The 25,901-nt window shown below is 42.9% G+C and overlaps 2 protein-coding genes across 4 annotated transcripts in view; one reads left to right on the top strand and one right to left on the bottom strand.

The window, feature by feature from the left end:
* The window catches only part of rftn1a (raftlin, lipid raft linker 1a), a 58,600-nt gene extending 51,183 nt beyond the window's left edge, over nt 1-7,417 (top strand). For both annotated transcript variants that reach the window (XM_021572569.3, XM_090209095.1), the window contains exon 10: nt 330-7,417. In XM_021572569.3, coding sequence (XP_021428244.3) covers nt 330-788 — 459 coding nt within the window. In that variant the 3' untranslated portion in view covers nt 789-7,417. The remainder of the gene's footprint in view (nt 1-329) is intronic.
* A 1-nt stretch (nt 7,418) lies between these two features.
* Nucleotides 7,419-24,832, bottom strand: oxnad1 (oxidoreductase NAD-binding domain containing 1). 2 transcript variants are annotated; one of them, XM_090209097.1, is made up of 9 exons: nt 24,699-24,832; nt 24,177-24,327; nt 23,715-23,778; nt 23,358-23,461; nt 13,861-14,002; nt 12,874-13,119; nt 11,134-11,242; nt 9,973-10,848; nt 7,419-9,911 (listed from the first exon to the last, which is right to left on the bottom strand). In XM_090209097.1, exons 2-8 carry the CDS (start codon nt 24,284-24,286, stop codon nt 10,691-10,693), a joined length of 933 nt encoding a protein of 310 aa, XP_090065223.1. In that variant the 5' UTR covers nt 24,287-24,327; nt 24,699-24,832; the 3' UTR covers nt 7,419-9,911; nt 9,973-10,690. The 2 variants fall into 2 exon arrangements, with proteins under 2 accessions (XP_090065223.1, XP_090065224.1); XM_090209098.1 differs by having other exon boundaries at nt 23,715-23,799; nt 24,699-24,830.
* Between the last annotated feature and the right edge of the window lie 1,069 nt (nt 24,833-25,901).

The raw sequence follows: 25,901 nt of genomic DNA, 5'->3' as shown, positions 1-25,901 counted from the left end.
TTTCTCTCTATCACTCACTCTTTCCTTGTACCTTACACAATGCTGTGTCATAAAAAGTCAGACTTCTAAATGTAGCTGTAGATAACCCAGCTGATATAGTCCTACTCTGGTTCTGTTAACACTCAGGGGGAGAGTTTTTATGTTCTAAAAATAATCATTTCTTAGTACATTACAGTCAGAAAGATTACTTTCTTCAGTCAATTCTTTGCTGTTAACTGTCCAAGAGAAGCATCACAGAGATGTTTGTAGTCATTTGTCAGGTGTCTGAAGAGAGAGAGAGAGTTCATATAAAGAAAAAAAAACATATCCTTAAAATGTCTATCTTTCAGAAGTTGAACCTCAGGGGTCGGAACAAGCCGAAGAAAAACTCTGCTGGAGAAATGCTAGAGAAGAAAGAGGAGAGAAAGGACACATCCCCAGTGATGGAGAGAGGGATGGATGGACAGAAGAGGAACACGGAAGAGGAGGAGGAGAGAGAGGTGAGAAGGAATTGTGAGAACAAAATAAATGAGAAAAGAAGAACCGCAGACAGAGATGGAATCAAGAGAGAAGAGGAGAGAGAGTGTGAGACAGAATTTCAAGAAGACTTCACCCAGGGTACAGAGGGCGGGGCCACAGACCTCAACCAGGAAGTAGAGCGGGGGAATGGCAAAGCCCTATTGGCCAGACATGAGAAGGCCGTTAGGTTTGCAGATCAGTTTGTCAATCAGAAGAATGATGAAGAGAAGTCAGAGGAGAAGATCACACAGCAGCTGAGTGAGAGAGCGCTGTTTTCTGGAGTATGTTAATTAGATATAATTAAATATAAAGCACCTGAGTAGGAGTGCTGATCTAGGAACAGTTTTGCCTTTTAAATCATAATGAATTAGCGGGGAACTGATCCTAGATCAGCACTCCTACTCTGAGATGTGTTCTGAATAACGTTACAGGCCCTGACCTGGGTTCAAATAGTATTTGTAAGATTGCTTGATTGAGCTTTCATGGTGCCTTGCCTGGATGGAACCAATGGAAAAGTACCAAAAGTGCAAACCCAGCCCACCTGACACTCTAGGCACGCTCAGCAAGTTGTAATATTTCAAACAGCCTACTATTTTAACCCTGGAATGGAAATAATAAATATACAAAATGACAGAATAGGATGAAGCACTAGTAGCTCATCGATGGAAACCAAGTCACTTAACAGAATGGTGGTTAAGTTATATTCCTGGTACTGTATCAAACCTGGAGTCGTATACAGTATATACTCTGTGTGTGTGTATATATATATATACAGTGCATATATACAGTGCCTTGCGAAAGTATTCGGCCCCCTTGAACTTTGCGACCTTTTGCCACATTTCAGGCTTCAAACATAAAGATATAAAACTGTATTTTTTTGTGAAGAATCAACAACAAGTGGGACACAATCATGAAGTGGAACGACATTTATTGGATATTTCAAACTTTTTTAACAAATCAAAAACTGAAAAATTGGGCGTGTAAAAATTGGGCACTGTATATATAATATATTTGTGTGTATATATATATATATATATATATACATACAGTTGAAGTCGTAAGTACACTTAGGTTGGAGTCGTTAAAACTAGTTTTTCAACCACTCCAAAACTATAGTTTTGGCAAGTTGGTTAGGACATTTTTCCAACAATTGTTTACAGACAGTATTTAATATAATTCACTGTATCACAATTCCAGTGGGTCAGAAGTTTACATATACTAATGTAACGGATGTGAAACGGCTGGCTTAGTTAGCGGTGCGCGCTAAATAGCATTTCAATCGGTGACGTCACTTGCTCTGAGACCTTGAAGTAGTAGTTCCCCTTGCTCTGCAAGGGCCGCGGCTTTTGTGGAGCGATGGGTAACGATGCTTCGTGGGTGACTGTTGTTGATGTGTGCAGAGGGTCCCTGGTTCGCGCCCGGGTATGGGCGAGGGGACGGTCTAAGTTGACTGTGCCTTTAAACAGCTTGGACAATTCCAGAAAATTATGTCATGGCTTTAGAAGCTTCTGATAGGCTAATTGACGTCAATTGGAGGTGTACCTGTGGATGTATTTCAAGGCCTAACTTCAAGCTCAGTACCTCTTTGCTTGACATCATGGGAAAATCAAAAGAAATCAGCCAAGACCTCCACAAGTCTGGTTCATCCTTGGGAGAAATTTCCAAACGCCTGAAGGTACCACGTTCATCTGTACAAACAATAGTACGCAAGTATAAACAACATGGGACCACACACCCATCATACCACTGAGGAAGGAGACGCCTTCTGTCTCCTAGAGAGGAACGTACTTGGGTGCGAAAAGTGCAAATCAATCGCAGAACAACAGCAACAGTGTGAAGATGCTGGAGGAAACGGGTACAAAAGTATCTATATCCACAGTTTAACTAGTTCTATACTGACATAACCTGAAAGGCCGCTCAGCAAGGAAGAAGCCACTGCTCCAAAACCGCCATAAAAAAGCCAGACTACGGTTTGCAACTGCACATGAGGGCAAATATCGTACTTTTGGAGAAATGTCCTCTGGTCTGATGAAACAAAAATATAACTGTTTGGCCATAATGACCATCGTTATGTTTGGAGGAGAAAGGGGGGTGCTTGCACGCCGAAGAACATCATCCCAACCGTGAAGCACAGGGTTGGCAGCATCATGTTGTGGGGGTGCTTTGCTGCAGGAGGGACTGGTGCACTTCAGAAAATAGATGGCATCATGAGAAGGAATATTATGTGGATATATTTAAGCAACATCTCAAGACATCAGTCAGGAAGTTAAAGCTTGGTCGCAAATGGGTCTTCCAAATGGACAATGACCCCAAGCATACTTCCAAAGTTGTGGCAAAACGACTTAAGGACAACATAGTTAAGGTATTGGAGTGGCCATAACAAAGCCCTGACCTCAATCCTATAGAAAATTTGTGGGCAGAACTGAAAAAGCATGTGCGAGCAAGGAGGCCTACAAACCTGACTCAGTTAAACCTCCTCTGTCAGGAGGAATGGGCCAAAATTCACCCAACATATTGTGGGAAGCTTGTAGAAGGCTATCTGAAATATTTGACCCAAGTTAAACAATTTATAGGCAATGCTACCAAATACTAATTGAGTGTATGTTAACTTCTGACCCACTGGGAATGTGATCAAAGAAATAAAATCTGAAATAAATAATTCTCTCTACTATTATTCTAACATTTCACATTCTTAAAATAAAGTGGTGATCCTAACTGACCTAAGACAGGGAATTTTTACTCGGATTAAATGTCAGGAATTGTGAAAAACTGAGTTGAAATGTATTTGGCTAAGGTGTATGAAACTTCCGACTTCAACTGTATATATATGTGCACATATGTATAGATATATACTACCGGTCAAAAGTTTTAGAATGCCTACTCATTCAAGGGTTTTTCTTTATTTTTACTATTTTCTACATTGTACAGTCATGGCCAAAAGTTTTGAGAATGACACAAATATTAATTTTCACAAAGTCTGCTGCATCAGTTTGCATGATGGCAATTTGCATATACTCCAGAATGTTATGAAGAGTGATCAGATGAATTGCAATTAATTGCAAAGTCCCTCTTTGCCATGCAAATGAACTGAATCCCCCAAAAACATTTCCACTGCATTTCAGCCCTGCCACAAAAGGACCAGCTGACATCATGTCAGTGATTCTCTCGTTAACACAGGTGTGAGTGTTGACGAGGACAAGTGTGGAGATCACTCTGTCATGCTGATTGAGTACGAATAACAGACTGGAATCTTCAGAAGGAGGGTGGTGCTTGGAATCATTGTTCTTCCTCTGTCAACCATGGTTACCTGCAAGGAAACACGTGCCGTCATCATTGCTTTGCACAAAAAGGGCTTCACAGGCAAGAATATTGCTGCCAGTAAGATTGCACCTAAGTCAACCATTTATTGTATCGTCAAGAACTTCAAAGAGAGCGGTGCAATTGTTGTGAAGAAGGCTTCAGGGTGCCCAAGAAAGTCCAGCAAGCGCCAGGACTGTCTCCTAAAGTTGATTCAGCTGTGGGATCGGGGCACCACCAGTACAGAGCTTGCTCAGGAATGGCAGCAGGAAGGTGAGAGTGCATCTGCACTCACAGTGAGGTGAAGACTTTTAGAGGATGGCCCGGTGTCAATAAGGGCAGCAAAGAAGCAACTTATCACCAGAAAAAACATCAGGGACAGACTGATAATCTGCAAAAGGTACAGGAATTGGACTGCTGAGGACTGGGGTAAAGTCATTTTCTCTGATGAATCCCCTTTCCAATTGTTTGGGGCATCCACAAAAAAGCTTGTCCGGAGAAGACAAGGTGAGCGCTACCATCAGTCCTGTGTCATGCCAACAGTAAAGCATCCTGAGACCATTCATGTGTGGGGTTGCTTTTCAGCCAAGGGAGTGGGCTCACTCACAATTTTGCCTAAGAACACAGCCATGAATAAAGAATGGTACCAACACATTCTCCGAGAGCAACTTCTCCCAACCATCCAGGAACAGTTTGGTGACAAACAATGCCTTTTCCAGCATGATGGAGCACCTTGCCATAAGGAAAAAGTGATAACTAAGTGGCTCAGGGAACAAAACGTCAATATTTTGGGTCCATGGTCAGGACACTCCCCAGACCTTAATCCCATTGAGAACGTATGGTCAATCCTCAAGAGGCGGGTGGACAAACAAAAACCCACAAATTCTGACAAACTCCAAGCATTGATTATGCAAGAATAGGCTGCCATCAGTCAGGATGTGGCCCAGAAGTTAAATGACAGCATGCCAGGTCAGATTGCAGAGGTCTTGAAAAAGAAGGGTCAACACTGCAAATATTGACTCTTTGCATCAACTTCATGTAATTGTCAATAAATGCCTTTGACACTTATGAAATGCTTGTAATTATACTTCAGTATACCATAGTAACATCTGACAAAAATATCTAAAGACACTGAAGCAGCAAACCTTGTGGAAATGAATAAGTGTCATTCTCAAAACTTTTGGCCACGACTGTAGAATAATAGTGAAACTATGAAATAACACATGGAATCAGGTAGTAACCCAAAAAGTGTTAAACAAATCAAAATATATTTTATATTTGAGATTCAAATAGCCACCCTTTGACTTGACAGCTTTGCACACTCTTGGCATTCTCTCAACCAGCTTCGCCTGGAATGCTTTTCCAACAGTCTTGAAGGAGTTCCCACATATGCTAAGCACTTGTTGGCTGCTTTTCCTTCACTCTGCGATCCAACTCATCCTAAACCATCTCAATTTGGTTGAGGTTGGGGGATTGTGGAGGCCAGGTCATCTGATGCAGCACTCCATCACTCTCCTTGTTGGTAAAATAGCCCTTACACAGCCTGAAGGTGTGTTGGGTCATTGTCCTGTGGAAAAAATGGATTCGCCATCCCATCTGGTTTGCGCTTAGTGGAACTACCAGTCTCAACATCAACAGTGAAGAGGTGACTCCAGGATGCTGGCCTTCTAGGCAGAGTTGCAAAGAAAAATACATATCTCAGACTGGCCAATAAAAAGAAAAGATTAAGATGGGCAAAATAACACAGACACTGGACAGAGGAACTCTGTCTAGAAGGTCAGAATCCCGGAGTCGCCTCTTCACTGTTGACATTGAGACGTGTTTTGTGGGCACTATTTAATAAAGCTGCTAGTTGAGGACTTGTGAGGCCTCTGTTTCTCAAACTAGACACTCTAATGTACTTGTCCTCTTGCTCAGTTGTGCACCAAGGCCTCCCACTCCTCTTTCTATTCTTTTTAGAGACAGTTTCCGCTGTTCTGTGAAGGGAGTTGTTCAAGATCTTCAGTTTCTTGGCAATTTCTCGCATGGAATAGCCTTAATTTCTCAGAACAAGAATAGACTGACGAGTTTCAGAAGAAAGTTGTGTTTTTGGCCATTTTGAGCCTGCAATCAAACTCACAAATGCTGATGCTCCAGATACTCAACTAGTCTAAAAAAAGGCCAGTTTTATTGCTTCTTTAATCAAAAGAACAGTTTTCAGCTGTGCTAACATAATTGTAAAAGTGTTTTCTAATGATCAATTAGCCTTTTAAAATGATAAAATTGGATTAGCTAACACAACGTGCCATTGGAACACAGGAGTGATGGTTGCTGATAATGGAAATCTGTACGCCTGTGTAGATATTCCATAAAAAAATCAGCCCTTTCCAGCTCCAATAGTCATTTACAACATTGACAATGTCTACACTGTATTTCTGATCAATTTGATGTTATTTTAATGGACCAAAAATGTGCTTTTCATTCAAAAACAAGGACATTTCTAAGTGACCCCAAATGTTTGAACGGTAGTGTGTGTATATATATGGATTTGTGTATATTCATATGGACTGCTGCCAACGTGTAACGGCTTCAATCATCCTTCAAGGCACACATTTCACCTTCTGGCCTCAGATGTTGTCGTTTGGAGTAGGGTGAAGTGGCCCCTAGACGCTGATCTTGGGTCAGTTTTTGCATTTCCCCCACAAATGGTCAAGGTTAGGATTGAGGGAGGGTCCTAGATCTGTACCTAAGGGAAACTTCACCCTGGAGTGTTGTCATGTAGTAGGCATTATTTGCAATTTTAAACTGGGTGGTTTGAACCCTGAATTCTAAATGGCTGAAAGGCAGGGTATATCAGACCGTATACCACGGGTACGACAAAACATTTAGTTTTACTGCTCTAATTACGTTTATAATAGCAATAAGGTTCTTCCGGGGTTTGTGATATATGGCCTATATACCACAGCTAAGGGCTGTGTCCAAGCACTCCGCGTTGCGTCATGCTTAAGAACAGCCCTTAGACGTGGTATATTGGCCATACACCACACCACCTCGGGCCTTATTGCCTAAATATGTGGAGATGCTTTTGTACAGTTGTGCATCTGCTTTGGGCCAATGAGAATACGCCGATAATGTAGGTCAGAGCCTTAATTTCCAAGGTAACAACAATCATACCACTGTTTATAGATCTATTTGACATGTATCATAGAATACTGTACATTTAAGGAGATTTTCTCCACCTTTATTTAACCCATTTAAAGTCAAGGACAATGGCCCTGTGTGAATACTGAAAATGTATCCTCCATTTATCATGATTGCACACTTAACCCTAATTGCTCCTGTAAGTCGCTCTGGATAAGAGCGTATGCTAAAAGATTCAAATGTAAATGTAACAATTGGATAGGTGTCACTGTATAGCTTTCCCTAATCATGTTATGTTAGGTCAGTGATTATACTTTACAGAAGGCATTTATGAAATACTTGTACAGCACTATAGTCCCCTTCCTGTTGTTTGAGTGATGTGGTAAACAAGTCTGGCACCCTATACCCTATGTAGTGCACTATATAGGGAATAGGGTGCCATTTGAGACATATTCTTTATTACAGACAAACAGAAGGAATAAACAGTTCTCAAAACAATATACTGACTTCGTTTTCTTTTATTTCAACTCTTAATTCTGTATACACCCCTCAGTCTTCTCACATCTGAGGAGCAAAACAAAACTATTTCAGCGGACATGGACCACCAGGAGGTTATATTACTGTGCACCATGACAGATCCCCCCTCAGCCTCTGTATATGCAAACTCATTTGTGAGAGGTGTGTGTGCGATTTCAGGCCTGGATGGGTGTGTGATGATTGGAAGAAGTCGTGGTGTGTGTATAAGTGAGAGGAAGAGAGAGATGGGATGACGGGACACTTGCCAGGATGTGTGAGAGGATGAGAGGACACTTTCCAGGATGTGTGAGAGAGATGGGATGAGGGGACACTTTCCAGGATGTGTGTGATTGATGTGTTAAGGTCTGCATAGTTTAAAAAAAAAAGTTCTATAAATACACTCGATGGTGTGATTTTCTCTCTAGCCCCTTTATATCTGGTGCTAACAATGTGTGCTGAGCGTGTCTACATTCTCATTGAACCACCTTGATCAGATAACGAAACCACATTTTAATGCAAGGTGTAACCAGGGCTATAAATATACCTTTTTGAAAAGGGTCATCAAAGATCAGAACCTGGGACCTTCTGGTCCCTATCCCCAGTGCCTAGTCCATTGCGCCAGTATGGGGAGAGCACCACACTTGTTTTTCACATATTTGAAGTTCTTCAGTAAGACACTAAAATGTGATTAGTTACGTTGTGTAGGGTTGGAAAACAAGTCTCATTGGGATTCAAATTGACAACCTTGCTGTTCACAGCCCGTGTTTACTGCCCTCCATCCACCTCTCTGAAAGGGTTTCTTTTATTTGACTCCATCCACAGAGCGGTCACCTAACCCATCAAATCATCCAACTATCTAATCACAATCAGTTATTAGAATGATTTAAACTTCAAAAAATGTGGGTACAATCAGAATGTGGAAAACATCAGGACACAGGGATCATGTTAGCACCAGGTATAAACAGGGGTTCTGCTGTGTGGTTCGGTCTAGCCTGGCGGACGCGACCCACGTGACTCCAGTCAGAAAGACTTTGAGAGCGGGCGTTTAGCCAGACTAGGCTCGGTCTTGTTTGAAAAACATTCCCTTACATCTTTTTTCCTGCAGTAGAAAAAATGTATATCAGATAATTATACTGTACAGAATTGCACGTACACATTATTTCCTCAAACTATATCCACTGAATAAAATGACTTATTTTCATAATCAGAAAATAGTTGAACGTTTCTCCACTGGGCAATGTGCACCATCAAGAAACTTTTATATACATTTTATACTGCACTTCACACGGGTCAGAGGTCAAAATCAGTCAGGCTCAGTGCAATGAGCCTTGTTCAACTTATGTTCATTGCATTTGATGAACACCTGAGTCAAGTGAATATTCATGGTGAAGATGCGTTAATTTATTCAAGTTGTACCCGAGTCAAGCCAGATGTTCAAGTTAGTACCTGGTAGAGACTTGGGCTGTTATGGTGACCATATTACCGCCACCCCAGTGGTCAAGAGTCATGACTGCAGTCAAATTCCACGTGACTGTTTAGTCACGGTAACAAGGCTTCTCCAAGCTCATACTCATTAGTAGCCTACCAAACTTGCTAACGATTTCTATAGGCTATGCAATTGGTGAGTTTTTTTTTTTTTTTTGATGGCTTCTTAAAAAGAGGATCCAATCAGCTTTCTATGGGATAGGCCTACTATATTTACTTATACTATTAAGCACATTCCTTCTATTTACAACAGGAGTATATCCTACCTGGCTGGCATGAAAATGAACCACAGGAAAGGTGTCCTCCATTTGCTATTTAAGTGCACGGATGACATTTAGTTTATGTAAAGACAAGATTAAATCAAGAATAGTCTGATGGGTGACAATTTTAGCCTATCACTTGTGAATGATTCCAAGCTTGTGTGCAGTAAGACAAGAAACAGAGCATGCCTCCCCCTTCACAGCACAGTGCAAACTGTCTCTAACCAGAATAGAAGGAGTGGGAGGCCCCGGTGCACAACTGAGCAAGAGGACATGTACATTAGTGTCAAGTTTGTGAAACAGACTCCTCCCAAGTCCTCAACTGACAGCTTCATTAAATAGTACCTGCAAAACACCAGTCTCAACATCAACAGTGAAGAGTTGACTCCAGGATGCTGGCCTTCTAAGAGAGTTGCAAAGAAAAAGCCATATCTCAGACTGGCCAATACAAATAAAATATTAAGAAGGGCAAAATAACACAGACACTGGACAGAGGAACTCTGCCTAGAAGGCCAGCATCGCCTCTTCACTGTTGACGTTGAGACTGGTGTTTTGCAGGTACTATTTAATGAAGCTGTCAGTTGAGGACTTGTAAGGCATCTGTTTCTCAGACACTCTAATGCACTTGTCCTCTTGCTCAGTTGTGCACCGGGGCCTCCCACTCCTCTTTCTATTATTTTTAGAGCCAGTTTGCGCTGTTCTGTGAAGAGAGTAGTACACAGCGTTGTTCGAGATCTTCAGTTTCTTCTCAATTTCTCGCATGGAATAGCCTTCATTTCTCAGAACAAGCATAGACTGATGAGTTTCAGAAGAAAGGGCTTTGTTTCTGTCCATTTTGAGCCTGTAATCGAACCCACAAATGCTAATGCTCCAGATACTCAACTAGTCTAAAGAACGCCAGTTTTACTGCTTCTTCAATCAGAACAACAGGTTTCAGCTGTGCTAACATAATTGCAAAAGTGTTTTCTAATGATCAATTAGCCTTTTAAATTGATAATCTTGGATTAGCTAACACAACGTGCCATTGGATCACAGGAGTGATGGTTGCTGATAATGGGCCTCTATACGCCTATGTAGATATTCCATTAATAATCTGCAGTCATTTACAACATTAATGTCTACACTGCATTTATGATCAATTCGATGCTATTTTAATGTTTTTCTTTCAAAAACAAGGACATTTCTAAGTGACCCCAAACTGTTGAACGGTAGTGTAGATGTTCCAACGGTCTGCATCAGGGGCTTGTAGGCTATGAGTGGAAGCCAGGAGATGCTAAATGTGTTTGTTAATTAACGGTCAGTTATACATGACAATCACAGGCTGACCTTCACAGCCCTAGTATGTTCAGGTGAAGTAAAATAAATAAAATGATGTGTGCAGCTCCAGACATATGGTCCAATACTCCTTGAGAGGTTGCCATGGTAACGTGGGCAGGTGCTTGGTCTGATCTCCTAGGCACTGGGGGAGAGAGCAGGGGTGAGATGATGATGAAGAGGTCTGTCTTTAGTACACACTACCACCACTTCTCAAACAGTATCCTTTCCTGGGGTAGGCCTAGGCCGAGTAGGGTCTGGACCACGCTCTCTATCATGGGTGGAGGGCCACACAGGTAACACAGAGTGGTGTTAGGGTCGACGTGGCAACGCAACCCCCCCTCTGACAGCCTCCCACCTGGGGAAGATCAAAGCAACATTTATTAGAAGTGCTGTTTAAAAAAAAAAAAAAAAGACAACATGAAAAACATACATGAAAAAGTAGCTAAAAACACTTTCATATCCGTACTACCATTCTGGGACTAACATCCATTTAAAATCATTGAGAATGTATCCGTTTTGCAACCAATGGAAGCATATCCAGTTAAAATATAGATATTTTGAAAGCCAAAGTACACCGACCCATTGTAGACTATATCAGTAAACATTTGTGGTTGTGTTAAGGTCATTCTGTGGTACTTACGGTTCATGTACGGTTGGAGTTCCTGGTCGATGTCTGCGGTCTGTGCGGTGATGTGGAAGTCACAGGAGAATTTCTCTGGGAATTCCTTACACACATTTATGATGCTTTTCTGAGAGCAGGGATGGGAAGAACAATTATTGGTCTCATTCCTACACACACAGGCCATTTCTCAATTAGATTTGTTCAACTCCTGCGTCTTCTTCTCCGTCCTCCCTCACCCCAAAAAAAACGGTGAAAGTTAATCGAGGGAATGTGGACGAAAATACGCTGTATGAAATGAGATTCCTTCTGCACTCACACGACATCAGGAAAATGACATTTACAGGGGTGGATCCCAAATTAAAATGTGTGAAGTGATTCAAACAAAAAGTTAAAATGTGCAAGACATAGATAAAACAGAAAGTAGAACATTGTTTTTAAACGTGCTTTTCTCCTCCGACAAAAAAGCAAATTCAAAGGGGGTGTGGCAGATTTTAAAACTCTTCTGCAGAGAACTCTGCTATCCTCGATGAAAGGAGGCTATAGAGGAAGGGAGGACACTTCTGCTCGACCTACTAATGAATTGAAATCTCCTCAACCACTTATCGGTTTCCGGATCACGGAGGAGAAAGGGTGTAATGGTACCCCTGTATATTGTCTCGCTATCGGTATTTTAATGCTGCTCTTAACTACTTGTTACTTTTGCCCAAATGAGAAAAGACCATACATCCTGGTACAAATACTTGCAACCACACACACACGTCCTCTCTCACACACACACACGTCCTCTCTCACACACACACGTCCTCTCTCACACACACACACACACGTCCTCTCTCACACACACACACACACACACACGTCCTCTCTCACACACACACACACACACACACACACACACGTCCTCTCTCACACACACACACGTCCTCTCTCACACACACACACACACGTCCTCTCTCACACACACACACACACACGTCCTCTCACACACACACACACGTCCTCTCACACACACACACACACACACGTCCTCTCACACACGTCCTCTCACACACACACGTCCTCTCACACGTCCTCTCACACACGTCCTCTCACACACACACGTCCTCTCACACGTCCTCTCACACGTCCTCTCACACACACACACACACACACACACACACGTCCTCTCACACACACACACACACACGTCCTCACACACACACACACGTCCTCACACACACACACACGTCCTCACACACACACACACACACGTCCTCACACACACACACACACACACACGTCCTCACACACACACACACACACACACACACACACACACACACGTCCTCACACACACACACGTCCTCACACACACACACGTCCTCACACACACACACGTCCTCACACACACACACACACACACGTCCTCACACACGTCCTCACACACGTCCTCACACACGTCCTCACACACGTCCTCACACACACGTCCTCACACACACACACGTCCTCACACACACACACGTCCTCACACACACACACGTCCTCACACACACACACGTCCTCACACACACACACACGTCCTCACACACACACACACACACGTCCTCACACACACACACACACACACGTCCTCACACACACACACACACACACGTCCTCACACACACACACACACACACGTCCTCACACACACACACACACGTCCTCACACACACACACACACACACGTCCTCACACACACACACACACGTCCTCACACACACACACACACACACACACCTTGAAGAGCAGCTCCTGTGTGTTCTTGGCACTGTAGCAGAGGTGGGTGGAGCCTATGTGGTAGCCCCTCCCTGCGTTAGTGGGGTTCTGTCGTAGCAGGTCAGCGGCATGGAGCAGGATGGAGTATAGAGGGTTAATGCCCACGCCCCCAGCCACCAACAACAGGTCGACAGAGGGGTCAGAGGGCAGGGGGTCAAAGAAAAAGTTACCACCCACACGCATCGCTACATGAGAGTCCATGGTGCACTGTAGGAGGAAGAGAGGGGGGGCAGAGAGAGAGAGGAAAGAGATAGGGAAGGAAGAGAGAGCAGTGAGCAGAGGGAGGAGAAAGAAGGAGCAGAGAGAGGGGGGAGAGAGCGGGGGCGGGAGCAAGAGCAGAGGGAGGGGGAAAAGCAGAGAGAGAGCAGAGAAGGAGCAGAGGGAGGGGGAGAGAGCAGAGGGAGGGGGAGAGAGCAGAGGGAGGGAGAGAGAGCAGAGGGAGGGAGAGAGAGCAGAGGGAGGGAGAGAGAGCAGAGGGAGAGAGAGAGAGCAGAGGGAGGGAGAGAGAGCAGAGGGAGGGAGAGAGAGCAGAGGGAGGGAGAGAGAGCAGAGGGAGGGAGAGAGAGCAGAGGGGGAGAGAGAGCAGAGGGAGGGAGAGAGAGCAGATGGAGGGAGAGAGAGCAGATGGAGGGAGAGAGAGCAGAGGGAGGGAGAGAGAGTGATTATTTTGTACTGATAAATAGCTCAGGTATGAGATGTGTCCACATTCTAGAATGATCTGCTTTCTGCTCCCTATTGTGGAGAAAATGTCTCTTTCAGAGATTAAAAAAAAACTACTTCCAGTGCAGCGTCGGTTTAGCTACGTCTGAACAGACGCTGTTACACACAATGGGAGAGAGACAGAGAGCAATTAACAGATATAGTGACCAGCAGAAATACTGACAAAGCTATTGATAGATTTTGAGGCACTACCAACAAGTGAACATTTTAATTTCAATGCACACACACCTTGGTGTGTATCCAGTGTGCAGGGGGATGTTGTGTGTATTTGACAGCCAGCTCGATGACACCCTCTTTCTGCAGCAGACCTGGACTGGAACACACAGAGAATCCTCCTACCTTCTCCATACCAGGGATGAAGAAGTCCACCCTACACAGACACACAGCAGGGAAAAAAAGCCCACACGCAAAAGGACAGTAATCAATAAAACAAGTGTCCAATAGTCTAGCACTGATCCAAATTAAATCTTAAAATGTACAGAACGTGTCGATGACATCTGTTTGTTTTTATGTATATATAACAATGGGGCAAGAAAGTATTTAGTCAGCCATCAATTGTGCACGTTCTCCCACTTAAAAAGATGAGAGAGGCCTGTAATTTTCATCATAGGTACACTTCAACTATGACAGACAAAAGGAGAAAAAAAATTCCAGAAAATCACATTGTAGGATTTTTTTATTAATTTATTTGCAAATTATGGTGGAAATAAGTATTTGGTCAATAACAAAAGTTTCTCAATACTTTGTTATATACATTTTGTTGGCAATGACAGAAGTCAAACATTTTCTGTAAGTCTTCACAAGGTTTTCACACACTGTTGCTGGTATTTTGGCCCATTCCTCCATGCAGAGCTTCTCTAGAGCAGTGATGTTTTGGGGCTGTTGCTGGGCAACACGTACTTTCAACTCCCTCCAAAGATGTTCTATGGGGTTGAGATCTGGAGACTGGCTAGGCCACTCCAGGACCTTAAAATGCTTCTTACGAAACCACTTCTTCGTTGCCCGGGCAGCCACGTTTCATCTTCAATGCCCTTGCTGATGGAAGGAGGTTTTCACTCAAAATCTCACGATACATGGCCCCATTCATTCTTTCCTTTACACGGATCAGTCGTCCTGGTCCCTTTGCAGAAAAACAGCCCCAAAGCATGATGTTTCCACCCCCATGCTTCACAGTAGGTATGGTGTTCTTTGGATGCAACTCAGCATTCTTTGTCCTCCAAACACAACGAGTTGAGTTTAACAAAAAGTTACATATATCTGGCCATATGACATTCTCCCAATCTCCTTCTGGATCATCCACATGCTTTCCAGCAAACTTCAGACGGGCCTGGACATGTACTGGCTTAAGCAGGGGGACACGTCTGGCACTGCAGGATTTGAGTCCCTGGCGGCGTAGTGTGTTACTGATGGTAGGCTTTGTTACTTTGGTCCCAGCTCTCTGCAGGTCATTCACTAGGTCCCCCCGTGTGGTTCTGGGATTTTTGCTCACCGTTCTTGTGATCATTTTGACCCCACGGGATGAGATCTTGCGTGGAGCCCCATATCGAGGGAGATTATCAGTGGTCTTGTATGTCTTCCATTTCCTAATAATTGCTCCCACAGTTGATTTCTTCAAACCAAGCTGCTTACCTATTGCAGATTCAGTCTTCCCAGCCTGGTGCAGGTCTACAATTTTGTTTCTGGTGTCCTTTGACAGCGCTTTGGTCTTGGCCATAGTGGAGTTTGGAGTGTGACTATTTGAGGTTGTGGACAGGTGTCTTTTATACTGATAACAAGTTCAAACAGGTGCCATTAATACAGGTAACGAGTGGAGGACAGAGGAGCCTCTTAAAGAAGAAGTTACAGGTCTGAGAGAGCCAGAAATCTTGCTTGTTTGTAGGTGACCAAATACTTATTTTCCACCATAATATGCAAATAACTTCATTAAAAATCCTACAATGTGATTTTCTGGATTTTTTTTCCTCCTTTTGTCTGTCATAGTTGAAGTGTACCTATGATGAAAATTACAGGCCTCTCATCTTTTTAAGTGGGAGAACTTGCACAATTGGTGGCTGACTAAATACTTTTTTGCCCCACTGTACATACACACACACACCACAGAAAAGGAAATGGCTGTAGGAAAAAAATCCCACAAGTAAAAAAAAGAAGAACGTCAAGAAGCAGGAAATACTAACTAGTAACTATCTACTGCTCTCTCGCCATCTACCCCCCCCCCATCATCTCCCTCTCCCTCCGACACCTGAACTGAGACACACACACACACACACGTTTCTCCCACTCCTCCTACCCAGCTGTCAGAATAGGAACATGATCCATATGGACTGGAGGTGGTGTAACAAATGCATTTACATCTTTTTACATTCATTACAGAACGCCGACGTCCAACTCACGGACCCCTACTGTTTATACACAACACAAACGCCCACCTGCAGTATGGACCTCAGAGTTGATGGAGATGTTTGGGGGTTTAGGCTGGGTTCTGTATAAGAACTGACATCTGCTGATGTAAAGATAGCTTTAAAAATAAACATGATTAATTGATATTTACAGTTAGAGAACTGAATGTACTTTTCCATAACATAAATTAAACATGTTTATGTATGTGTGTTTTGCTTTTAGCTACAATACTAATGCTTGTTAGTGGGTCTAAAATGATCAACTTCTGAAAGTACCTGCATTTCAGCTGGGGGGGGGGGGGGGGGGGGCGATTGAGAAAACACTTTATTTACCACAATGACCTGGGAAAGAGTGGCAGGGGAGAGTAAATGTACACACTACATGAATATGTACAGCATAAACATAACCAGAGCTTCAGTGCAACACTTCCCTCTTGTGCCTGGTAAAGGGATTTACAGTCCTTATAAAATAATTGTTCAAGAGCTGGACAGAAGAGCTCACCGTGCGTGATGACTGACAGCAGCCTATGTCAAATAATAAACTTCATAAGTTCTATGCCCGTGGTCCTTTTATGCAAAAAACAAAAACAAAATGTACCTCTGTGTGGTTTGTGGTGGAATGTGACGATCCCCTCCCCCAATACTGTATCTACCAATGATGTATATAAACCCTAGATTGCAGATGCTATGTACGGGCGATTGAGAGGCTTTGAAGCCACCGGTCAACCATATTAGTACTCCCCAGTAGAAGCAGTCCTCCATAGGAATGAATGGAATTCTACAGTATTTCAATTAAATGTTTCAAGGACAAAATTACATGCATTTAAGTATTTTTGGTTGTTGTAGTGGGGACAGTAACATTAGTAATCTCTACAAATTATACTGTACGGAAAATGTTTTTACACTGAACAAAAATATAAAACGCAACATGTAAAGTGTTAGTCCCATGTTCCATGAGCTGAAATAAAAGATCCTAGAAATGTTCCATATGCACAAAAAGCTTCTCTCAAATGTTGTTTACATCCCTGTTAGTGAGCATTCCTCCTCTGCCAAAATAACTCAGCCTCCTGACAGGTGTGGCATATCAAGAAGCTGATGAAACAGCATGATCATTACACAGGTGCACTTTGTGCTGGAGACAATAAAAGGCAGCTCTAGAATGTCCACCAGATCTGTTGACAGAGAATTGAATGTTCATTTCTCTACCATGAGCCGCCTCCAATGTAATTTTAGATTATTTGTCAGTACGTCCAACCGGCCAAACAACACCAGCCCAGGACCTCCACATTCAGCTTCTTCACCTGTAAGATCGTCTGAGACCAGCCACCTGGCCAGCTGATGAACCTATGTTTGCACAACTGAAGAAATTCTGCAAAACTGTCAGAAAGTGTCTAAGGGAAGCTCATCTGTTTGCTCGTCGTCCTCACCAGGATCTTGAGCTGACTGCAGTTTCAACTGCTGTGTGGGTGAGCGGTTTGCTGATGTCATTATTGTGGGACAGAGGGATCCATGGTGGCGGTGGGGTTATGGTATGTGCTGGTATAAGCTACGGACAACGAACACAATTGCATTTCATCAACAGCAATTTGAATGCACAGAGATACCATGACGAGATCCTGAGGTCCATTGTCACGCAATTCACTGCCGCCATCACCTCACGTTTCAGCATGATAATGCACGGCCCCATGTCTCAAGGATCTGTACACAATTCCTGGAAGCTAAAAATGTTGCAGTTCTTCCACTGTCTGCATACCAGACATGTCACCCATTGAGCATGTTTGGAATACTCTGGATCGATGTGTACAACAGCGTGTTCCAGTTCCTGCCAATATCCAGAAACTTTGCACAGTCATTGAAGAGGCCAAAATCAACAGCCTGATCAACTCCATGTGAAGGAGATGTGTCGCACTGCATGAGGTTTTCTGATCCACGCCCCTACCTTTTGCATATCTGGATTACCAGAAATCCATAGACTAGAGCCTAATGAATTTATTTCAATTGATGGATTTCCTTTTAGTGTTATGTTGACAGGTGTCTTAACTGACATTTTCAACATGTCCCTGATTGAGTCTGTAATACCAACATGTTTCAAGCAGACCACCATAGTCCCTGTGCCCAAGAACACAAAGGCAACCTGCCTAAATGACTACAGACCTGTAGCACTCACATCCGTAGCCATGAAGTACTTTGAAAGGCTGGTAATGGCTCACATCAACACCATTATCCCAGAAACCCTAGACCCACTCTAATTTGCATACCACCCAAACAGATCCACAGATGATGCAATCTCTATTGCACTCTACACTGCCCTTTCCCACCTGGACAAAAGGAACACCTATGTGAGAATGCTATTCACTGACTACAGCTCAGCGTCCAACACCATAGTGCTCATCATTAAGCTAATGACGCTGGGACTAAACACCTCCCTCTGCAACTGGATCCTGGACTTCGACAAGCCGCCCCCAGTTGGTGAGGGTGGGTAGCAACACATCTGCCACACTGATCCTCAACACTGGAGCTCCCCATGGGTTCGTGCTCAGTCCCCTCCTGTACTCCCTGTTCACCCACAAATGCATGGCCAGGCACAACTCCAACACCATCATTAAGTTCACAGACGACACAACAGTGGTAGGCCTGATCACCGACAACAACGAGACAGCCTATAGGGAGGAGGTCAGAGACCTGGCCGGGTGGTGCCAGAATAAAAACCTATCCCTCAAAGTAACCAAGACTAAGGAGATGATTGTGGACTACAGGAAAAGGAGGACCGAGCATGCCACCATTCTCATCGACGGGGCTGTAATGGAGCAGGCTGAGAGCTTCAAGTTCCTTGGTGTCTACATCACCAACAAACTATAATGGTCCAAACACACCAAGACAGTCGTAAAGAGGGCACGACAAAGCCTATTCCCCCTCAAGGAACTAAAATGATTTGGCATGGGTCCTGAGATTCTCAAAAGGTTCTACAGCTGCAACATCGAGAGCATCCTGACTGACTGGTTGCATCACTGCCTGGAACGGCAATTGCTCGGCCTCCGACCGCAAGGCACTACAGAGGGTAGTGGGTACGGCCCAGTACATCACTGGGGCTAAGCTGCCGGCCATCCAGGATCTCTACACCGGGCGGTGTCAGAGGAAGGACCTAAAAATTGTCAAAGACCCCAGTCACCCCATTCATAGACTGTTCTCTCTACTACTGCATGGCAAGCGGTACCGGAGTGCCAAGTCTAGGACAAAAAGGCTTCTCAACAGTTTTTACCACCAAGCCATAAGACTCCTGAACAGGTAATCAAATGGCTACCCGGACGGCCTTCTTTTTACGCTTCTGCTACTCTCTGTTCATCATATATGCATAGTCACTTCAACCATATCTACATACTACCTCAATCAGCCTGACTAACCGGTGTCTGTATGTAGCCTCGCTACTTTTATAGCTTCGCTACTGTCTATAGCCTGTCTTTTTACTGTTGTTTTATTTCTTTACTTACCTATTGTTCACCTAATACCTTTTGTTGCACTATTGGTTAGAGCCTGTAAGTAAGCATTTCACTGTTGTATTCGGCGCACGTGACAAATACTCTTTGATTTGATTTACTGTTCCTTTTACTGATTATACAGTAACTCAGTAAAATCTTTCAAATTGTTGCATATTGCATTTATATTTTGTTCGGTGTATATCTTTTTTCATTTTTATGTTCAGGTGGCATAATGTAAAAGTTAATGCATTAAAGGTCTCTGTAATACACGTGGCAAAACACTAAGGTAGACATTAATAAATATATTTCTGGATTTTCCAAAACATTTTTTACAACGGTGGGGGAGTGCCAAGATGGAGGCAAGGTGGCTTCAACAAAGCGCGCCCCATTAGTCACCTAGTGTGTGTATAATACATACATATCAATTTGATGTTATTTTAAATGGACAAAAAATGAAAAAAAATGTTGGCCTTCTACGCAGAGTTGCAAAGAAAAAGCCATATCTCAGACTGGCCAAGAAAAAGAAAAAAGATTAAGATGGGCAAAAGAAGACACTGGACAGAGGAAGATTGGAAACAAGTGTTATGGACAGACGAATCTAAGATTGAGGTGTTCGGATCACAAAGAACATTTGTGAGATGCAGAAAAAAGTCAAAGATGCCGGAGGAGTGCTTGACCGTAAAAGAAGTGCCCACCAAGCCAATCCAACTTGTGGGAGGTGCTTCAGGAAGCATGGGGTGAAATCTCTTCAGATTACCTCAACAAATTGACAACTAGAATGCCAAAGGTCTGCAAGGCTGTAATTGCTGCAAATGGAGGATTCATTGACGAAAGCACAGTTATTATTATTATTATTTCAATTAAAATTCATTATTTATAACCTTGTCAACATCTTGACTTAATTTCCTATTCATTTTGCAACTAATTTCATGCATGTTTTGGGGTCACGGTTCAGTTACAGTACAGTGGAAAAATGAAATTCTAACCGTTACTGTAGTTAATGTTTGTTTATTTGGCAAAATACGCTAAATTAAAAACCACCCTATTTGTGGCCAAGTCCAGTTTCTGTGACATTCATAATGTTCCTGGAATTGTGTTGTGACAGGGACTGTTCTGTTGGTCCAAAAGTAGAGGTCTAAAAAGTTGGCAGCGTTTTGAAATGGACCTGGGGCTTTCCCACCAAGACAAATACGCATAAATAAATGTTTTAATGTAGAGACCTGTTCCATACGGACCCGAAGACGGCCACTTCCATATAGACGTGGTCAATTTTGAGTGAAGAAAGCAGCAGACAAGTCCACAGCTATTTTATTAACCAGAGCAGGCGGAGGAGGCGCCTTGTGTACTGTAAGCCAGGCAGTAACCAAACAAGCCGATTTGCGCTAGTAGACTAACTTCTAGCTTGTCATAGCTAGGTTATTTACAGTTGATGTCGGAAGTTTACATACACTTAGGTTGGAGTCATTAAAACTCGTTTTTCAACCAGTCCACACATTTCTTGTTAACAAACTATAGTTTTGGCAAATCGACTTTTGCTTGACACAAGTCATTTTTTCCAACAATTGTTTACAGACAGATTATTTCACTGTATCACAATTCCTGTGGATCAGAACAGCTTGGAAAATTCCAGAAAATTGTGTCATGGCTTTAGACGCTTCTGATAGGCTAATTGACATTATTAGAGGTGTACCTGTGGATGTATTACAAGGCCTACCTTCAGTGCCTCTTTGCTTGACATCATGGGAAAATCAAAAGAAATCAGCAAAGACCTCAGAATTTTTTTTTATAGATCTCCACAAGTCTGGTTCATCCTTGGGAACAATTTCCAAACGCCTGAAGGTACCACGTTCATCTGTACAAACAATAGTACGCAAGTATAAACACCATGGGACCACGCAGCTGTAATACCGCTCAGGAAGGAGACACATTCTGTCTCCTAGAGATGAACGTACTTTGGTGAGAAAAGTGCAAATCAATCCCAGAACAACAGCAAAGGACCTCGTGAAGATGCTGGAGGAAACAGGTACAAAAGTATCTATATCCACAGTAAAACGAGTCCTATATCGACATAACCTGAAAGGCCGCTCAGCAAGGAAGAAGCCACTGCTCCAAAACCGCCATAAAAAAGCCAGACTACGGTTTACAACTGCACATGGGGACAACAATCATACTTTTTTTAGAAATATCCTTGGTCTGATGAAACAAAAATATAACTGTTTGGCCATAATGACCATCATTATGTTTGGAAGAAAAAGGGGGAGGCTTGCAAGCTGAAGAACACCATCCCAACCGTGAAGCACCGGGGTGGCAGCATCATGTTGTGGGGGTGATTTGCTGCAGAAGTGACTGGTGCACTTCACAAAATAGATGGCATCATGAGGCTGGAAATTATGTGGATATATTGAAGCAACATCAAGACATCAGTTAAATCTTGGTCGCAAATGGTTCTTCCAAATGGACAATGACCCCAAGCATACTTCCAAAGTTGTGGCAATGGCTTAAAGACAAAGTCAAGGTATTGGAGTGGCCATCACAAAGCCCTGACCTCAATCCTATAGAAAATGTGTGGGTAGAACTAAAAAAGTGTGTGTGAGCAAGGAAGCCTACAAACCTGACTCAGTTACACCAGCTCTGTCAGGTGGAATGGGCCAAAATTCACTCAACTTATTGTGGGGAGCTTGTGGTACGCTACCCGAAACATTTGACCCAAGTTAAACAATTTAAAGGCAATTATACCCAATACTAATTGAGTGTATGTTAACTTCTGACCCACTGGGAATGTGATGAAAGAAATAAAAGCTGAAATAAATCATTCTCTCTATCATTCTGACATTTCACATTCTTAAAATAAAGTGGTGATCCTAACTGACCTAAGACGGAATTTTTAATAGGATTAAATGTCAGGAATTGTGAGAAACTGAGTTTAAATGTATTTGGCAAAGGTGTATGTAAACTTCCGACTTCGACTGTATCATCCTATATGATTACGTAGTACCCCTCTTGACTGTATCAAACGGAGAGAAGCTAGTTGGGTCTGCATTTGCTTTCTTCCTGTCCTACAGTTACAAATAACAACACCTCCATTCAAATGATTAAATAGCAGCCTACCCGTTGGCTCTCGTTCGTTGTAGCATATACTTCTCTTTTAACTCCATCATTTTAATTCTATTGATTAGATCATCTCCCAACTTGCTTTGCCACACACAGAGGCTCTTATGACTGTAGTGGCACTTTGATGACTTGTGATTGGCCACATAGTCGTTTCTCATTGAGCAGTGGAGAACATACTATAAACGTTTTATCCACAACTCTGTCAAATCGCCGTTGTAATCAACTGTGAAGCCAAAATGTTCCCGAACCTGGAGATTTAAACGATGGAAGATCCTCCCATTCTGGTTTATTGATCTCACCATCTACAGAGTTCCCGGCTGTGCCTCACAAAAGGATAGTTTGAAATCCGCCAGTTAAGATTATACATTTTCATTACAACGTGCCCATAGGCTGTAGTTGTTTTAATTAACGGAATAGCCTACAATCTTTTTTCAGCTCTGATTTATTCACGAGGAAATGGCATACAACGCAGGGTCGGCATAGCCAAGCCCTAATGTTTATATTTATTCATGCGGGTTCACAGTGCGGTCGAACCGAGGTCTCCCCGACCGAACGGTTCAGTATGAATACCTTTACAACCCTAGTATCTACCCATACCTACAACTTTGCACTTGTGCAGATCAGAAAGGATTGGATAGGTGAAGCAGCCTCTCCCCAAAGCCATTGGTATTATGCTGTATTCAGAATCCTTACAATGAGCTATGAATGTAGCCAAACAAAACGACAGTACTGTCCTACTCACCACTGGCCAGCTCTGAAAGTGAAGTCTGGATGGACAGCTAGCCGGAGGCGTTTCACTGTCTCAGACTCGTCCATGATGCCACATACCTGCGCCGGATATACACCCTTGACACAGACAGACACACAAACTTTACAAATGTAATAACCTGTCGATCATGAATTTGAACAATTGTAAACTGTGGCAATAGTTAAGACTCTGTACACTACTAACCTGTAGCATAAAGACAAGGAAAACTGTCTCAGCAATTGACAGTCTCATAATAAAAACACAGAATGTAGCCCAAAACTGTTTTAGCTTTGAATTGCATAAGCCACAGTTTTGCTGCTATAGTACAAACACAGCTGGGCGGTCACTCACATCTTGTCTGTAGTTGCTGGCTGTCCTCTCTAGATGGTCCATTTGTCTTCTGGAATACATTTTCCTGAAAAGGCAACAAAAATGCCTACTTTACTTTAAACATGTCCATCTAGTAGAAAATAATGTAGCCAAGCTGATCACCTCAAAGGTTCCATAAGGCTATAACATCAATGGACCCTATAAAGACACTGCAGTGTTACCTGTGTGTAGATGTCAAAACACAAATGGCAAATTGACTTTTACCAATTGTCAGCTGGGTCCAACAAACTTTAAGTAAATCATAATCTAAAAACAGGCGAGTAGTTCTGGGTGTATGGAGGCTCTGGTGTTGGAAAAGAAGTGGCAAAAGTGTAGTAGCTGCACAATCAGTCACTGCTCTCTCCTAACCCACAACAATGACTGTGGTGAACGGCCACCTGACCGCAACAATACTCGACATATTCGAGATGGAACTCAACTCACCTTGTGATCGAACAAGGGCACAATACACGGAACCGGTGTAGCAGCACACCGGACGCCCCCAGCAATGTGAAGCTTCGAGCAGCCCTGGACAGTAGACATGGGACGCTCATTGCGATAGGATGTCACTTCACCTTAACTTTATAGAGGGAACCTATTGCAAGAGAGGAAGAGAAAAATGTGGTGTTGGTTGGTGCTGTTGTGATGGCCAGTTGTAGGTGGTCTAAACCAGATTGACAGTCACGTAATCTAGTTCATTGATACAAAAATCGATTACAACACCCTCGGTCTCTTTCTTGTCACCCGGTATCTCAACATGTATGTCTGATGTAACTAGCATGATAACCAACTGTGCAACCACAGCGTTTTTGAAACAGAGAAAACCATAGCATGGCAGCTCAGTCAGTCCTGTTACACAACCCTATGCCCTTTCACATGACAGCAAACAGCTATCGTAACATTGCTTAGTCCTGGCTGCATTCCCTACGGAATATAGCTAGCTAGTCTCTCTGAAAACAGTCTTACCAATGTGATGAGAATGTTTAATGTGATCTTCTTCATTGTACAAGTTAGTTAGATAACCTTCCTGTGAAAGCTTTGTTGACCCCGGAAGGGATTGACGGACTGCTCTTTCGCGGGTTCATATTTGCGCAGACTGCGCAGGCCACGTTCAACTTTGTTCTTAGCGAGAATAGATTCCGACTATACGATTCCGTACAGCTGCACTGTGGTCGGACAGGCTTCCTGTTTAGATTCAGATATTAACGAGCCAGCGCAAGATATGGTTTGGAAATTGTACCTCAATCCAGGGATGAGAAATTGTATTGTCTCCTTATCCCAACTGGTCTTTCCACATAATTCAAAGGAAAAGGAAGGTGTGGACTCAAGTCTACAAGATTAATAACACATCTGGGAAAAAGCAATGTAACAGAACCAAGAGGACTAAACAGTCCTACGTTAATTGGGTTACTTTTGTTGGATTCTGTGTTTTACATTCACTCATTGTTATATTTATCCTGATACCAGATTCGAATTTACACAACCGTAACACTTTCAACTCCACCCAAATAAATAAAGAACCAACATACCTTGAAAGGAAGGAAATGGGTGACCGACCATTCCAAACGTTCCTGGCTGGAGAAGAAAAAGCACATGAAATAACATCAAACATATTCCACCCAACCGACCAGGTGTAGCAAGATATAGAGGAGTCCTGTGGTGATACTAACAAGATTATCTAATGTAAGAGGAGTTAGTAATCGTTCCCAACATGTGACAGTTCGTAACTAGACAAGGGCAATTAGATTGTTGGTTTATGCTGACTGTGGTTTCTTCATTTTTCTAATCTATAAAGTGGTGGTTAAGATTCTTCTCAGACTGAGAGAAAAGTATGTTTGGTGAAGGATGAGACGGTTGCCAGAAAGGATGAAGACAACAATCTAGGTAGGATATACTGTTCATACATAGTCTAGTCGCAACATTGCAGTCTAATTGGTTGATGAATTACTGAAGATTTTAATTTGATATCAACAGGGATGATTTATTTATTATTTTCTCTTTCTCTGTCCCTCCTTCCACCTCTATCCCTCTACCTCAGTCTCTTTGTTACGGAGAGTGAATGAGGACCCAAAAGCGAATTAACTTAAACAGAGCTTCTTTAATTACCAAACATAGGTAGGCTCAGACGGACCGGCAGATTCCGACAGGACAAGACAAGGTTACAGCAAA

Source organism: Oncorhynchus mykiss, chromosome 18 (assembly GCF_057628025.1).
Source record: "Oncorhynchus mykiss isolate SJ-2025 chromosome 18, ASM5762802v1, whole genome shotgun sequence".
Classification (NCBI taxonomy): Eukaryota; Metazoa; Chordata; class Actinopteri; order Salmoniformes; family Salmonidae; genus Oncorhynchus; species Oncorhynchus mykiss.
Note: the sequence above shows the minus strand (reverse complement) of the source record. Positions and strands in the feature narration are given on the sequence as shown.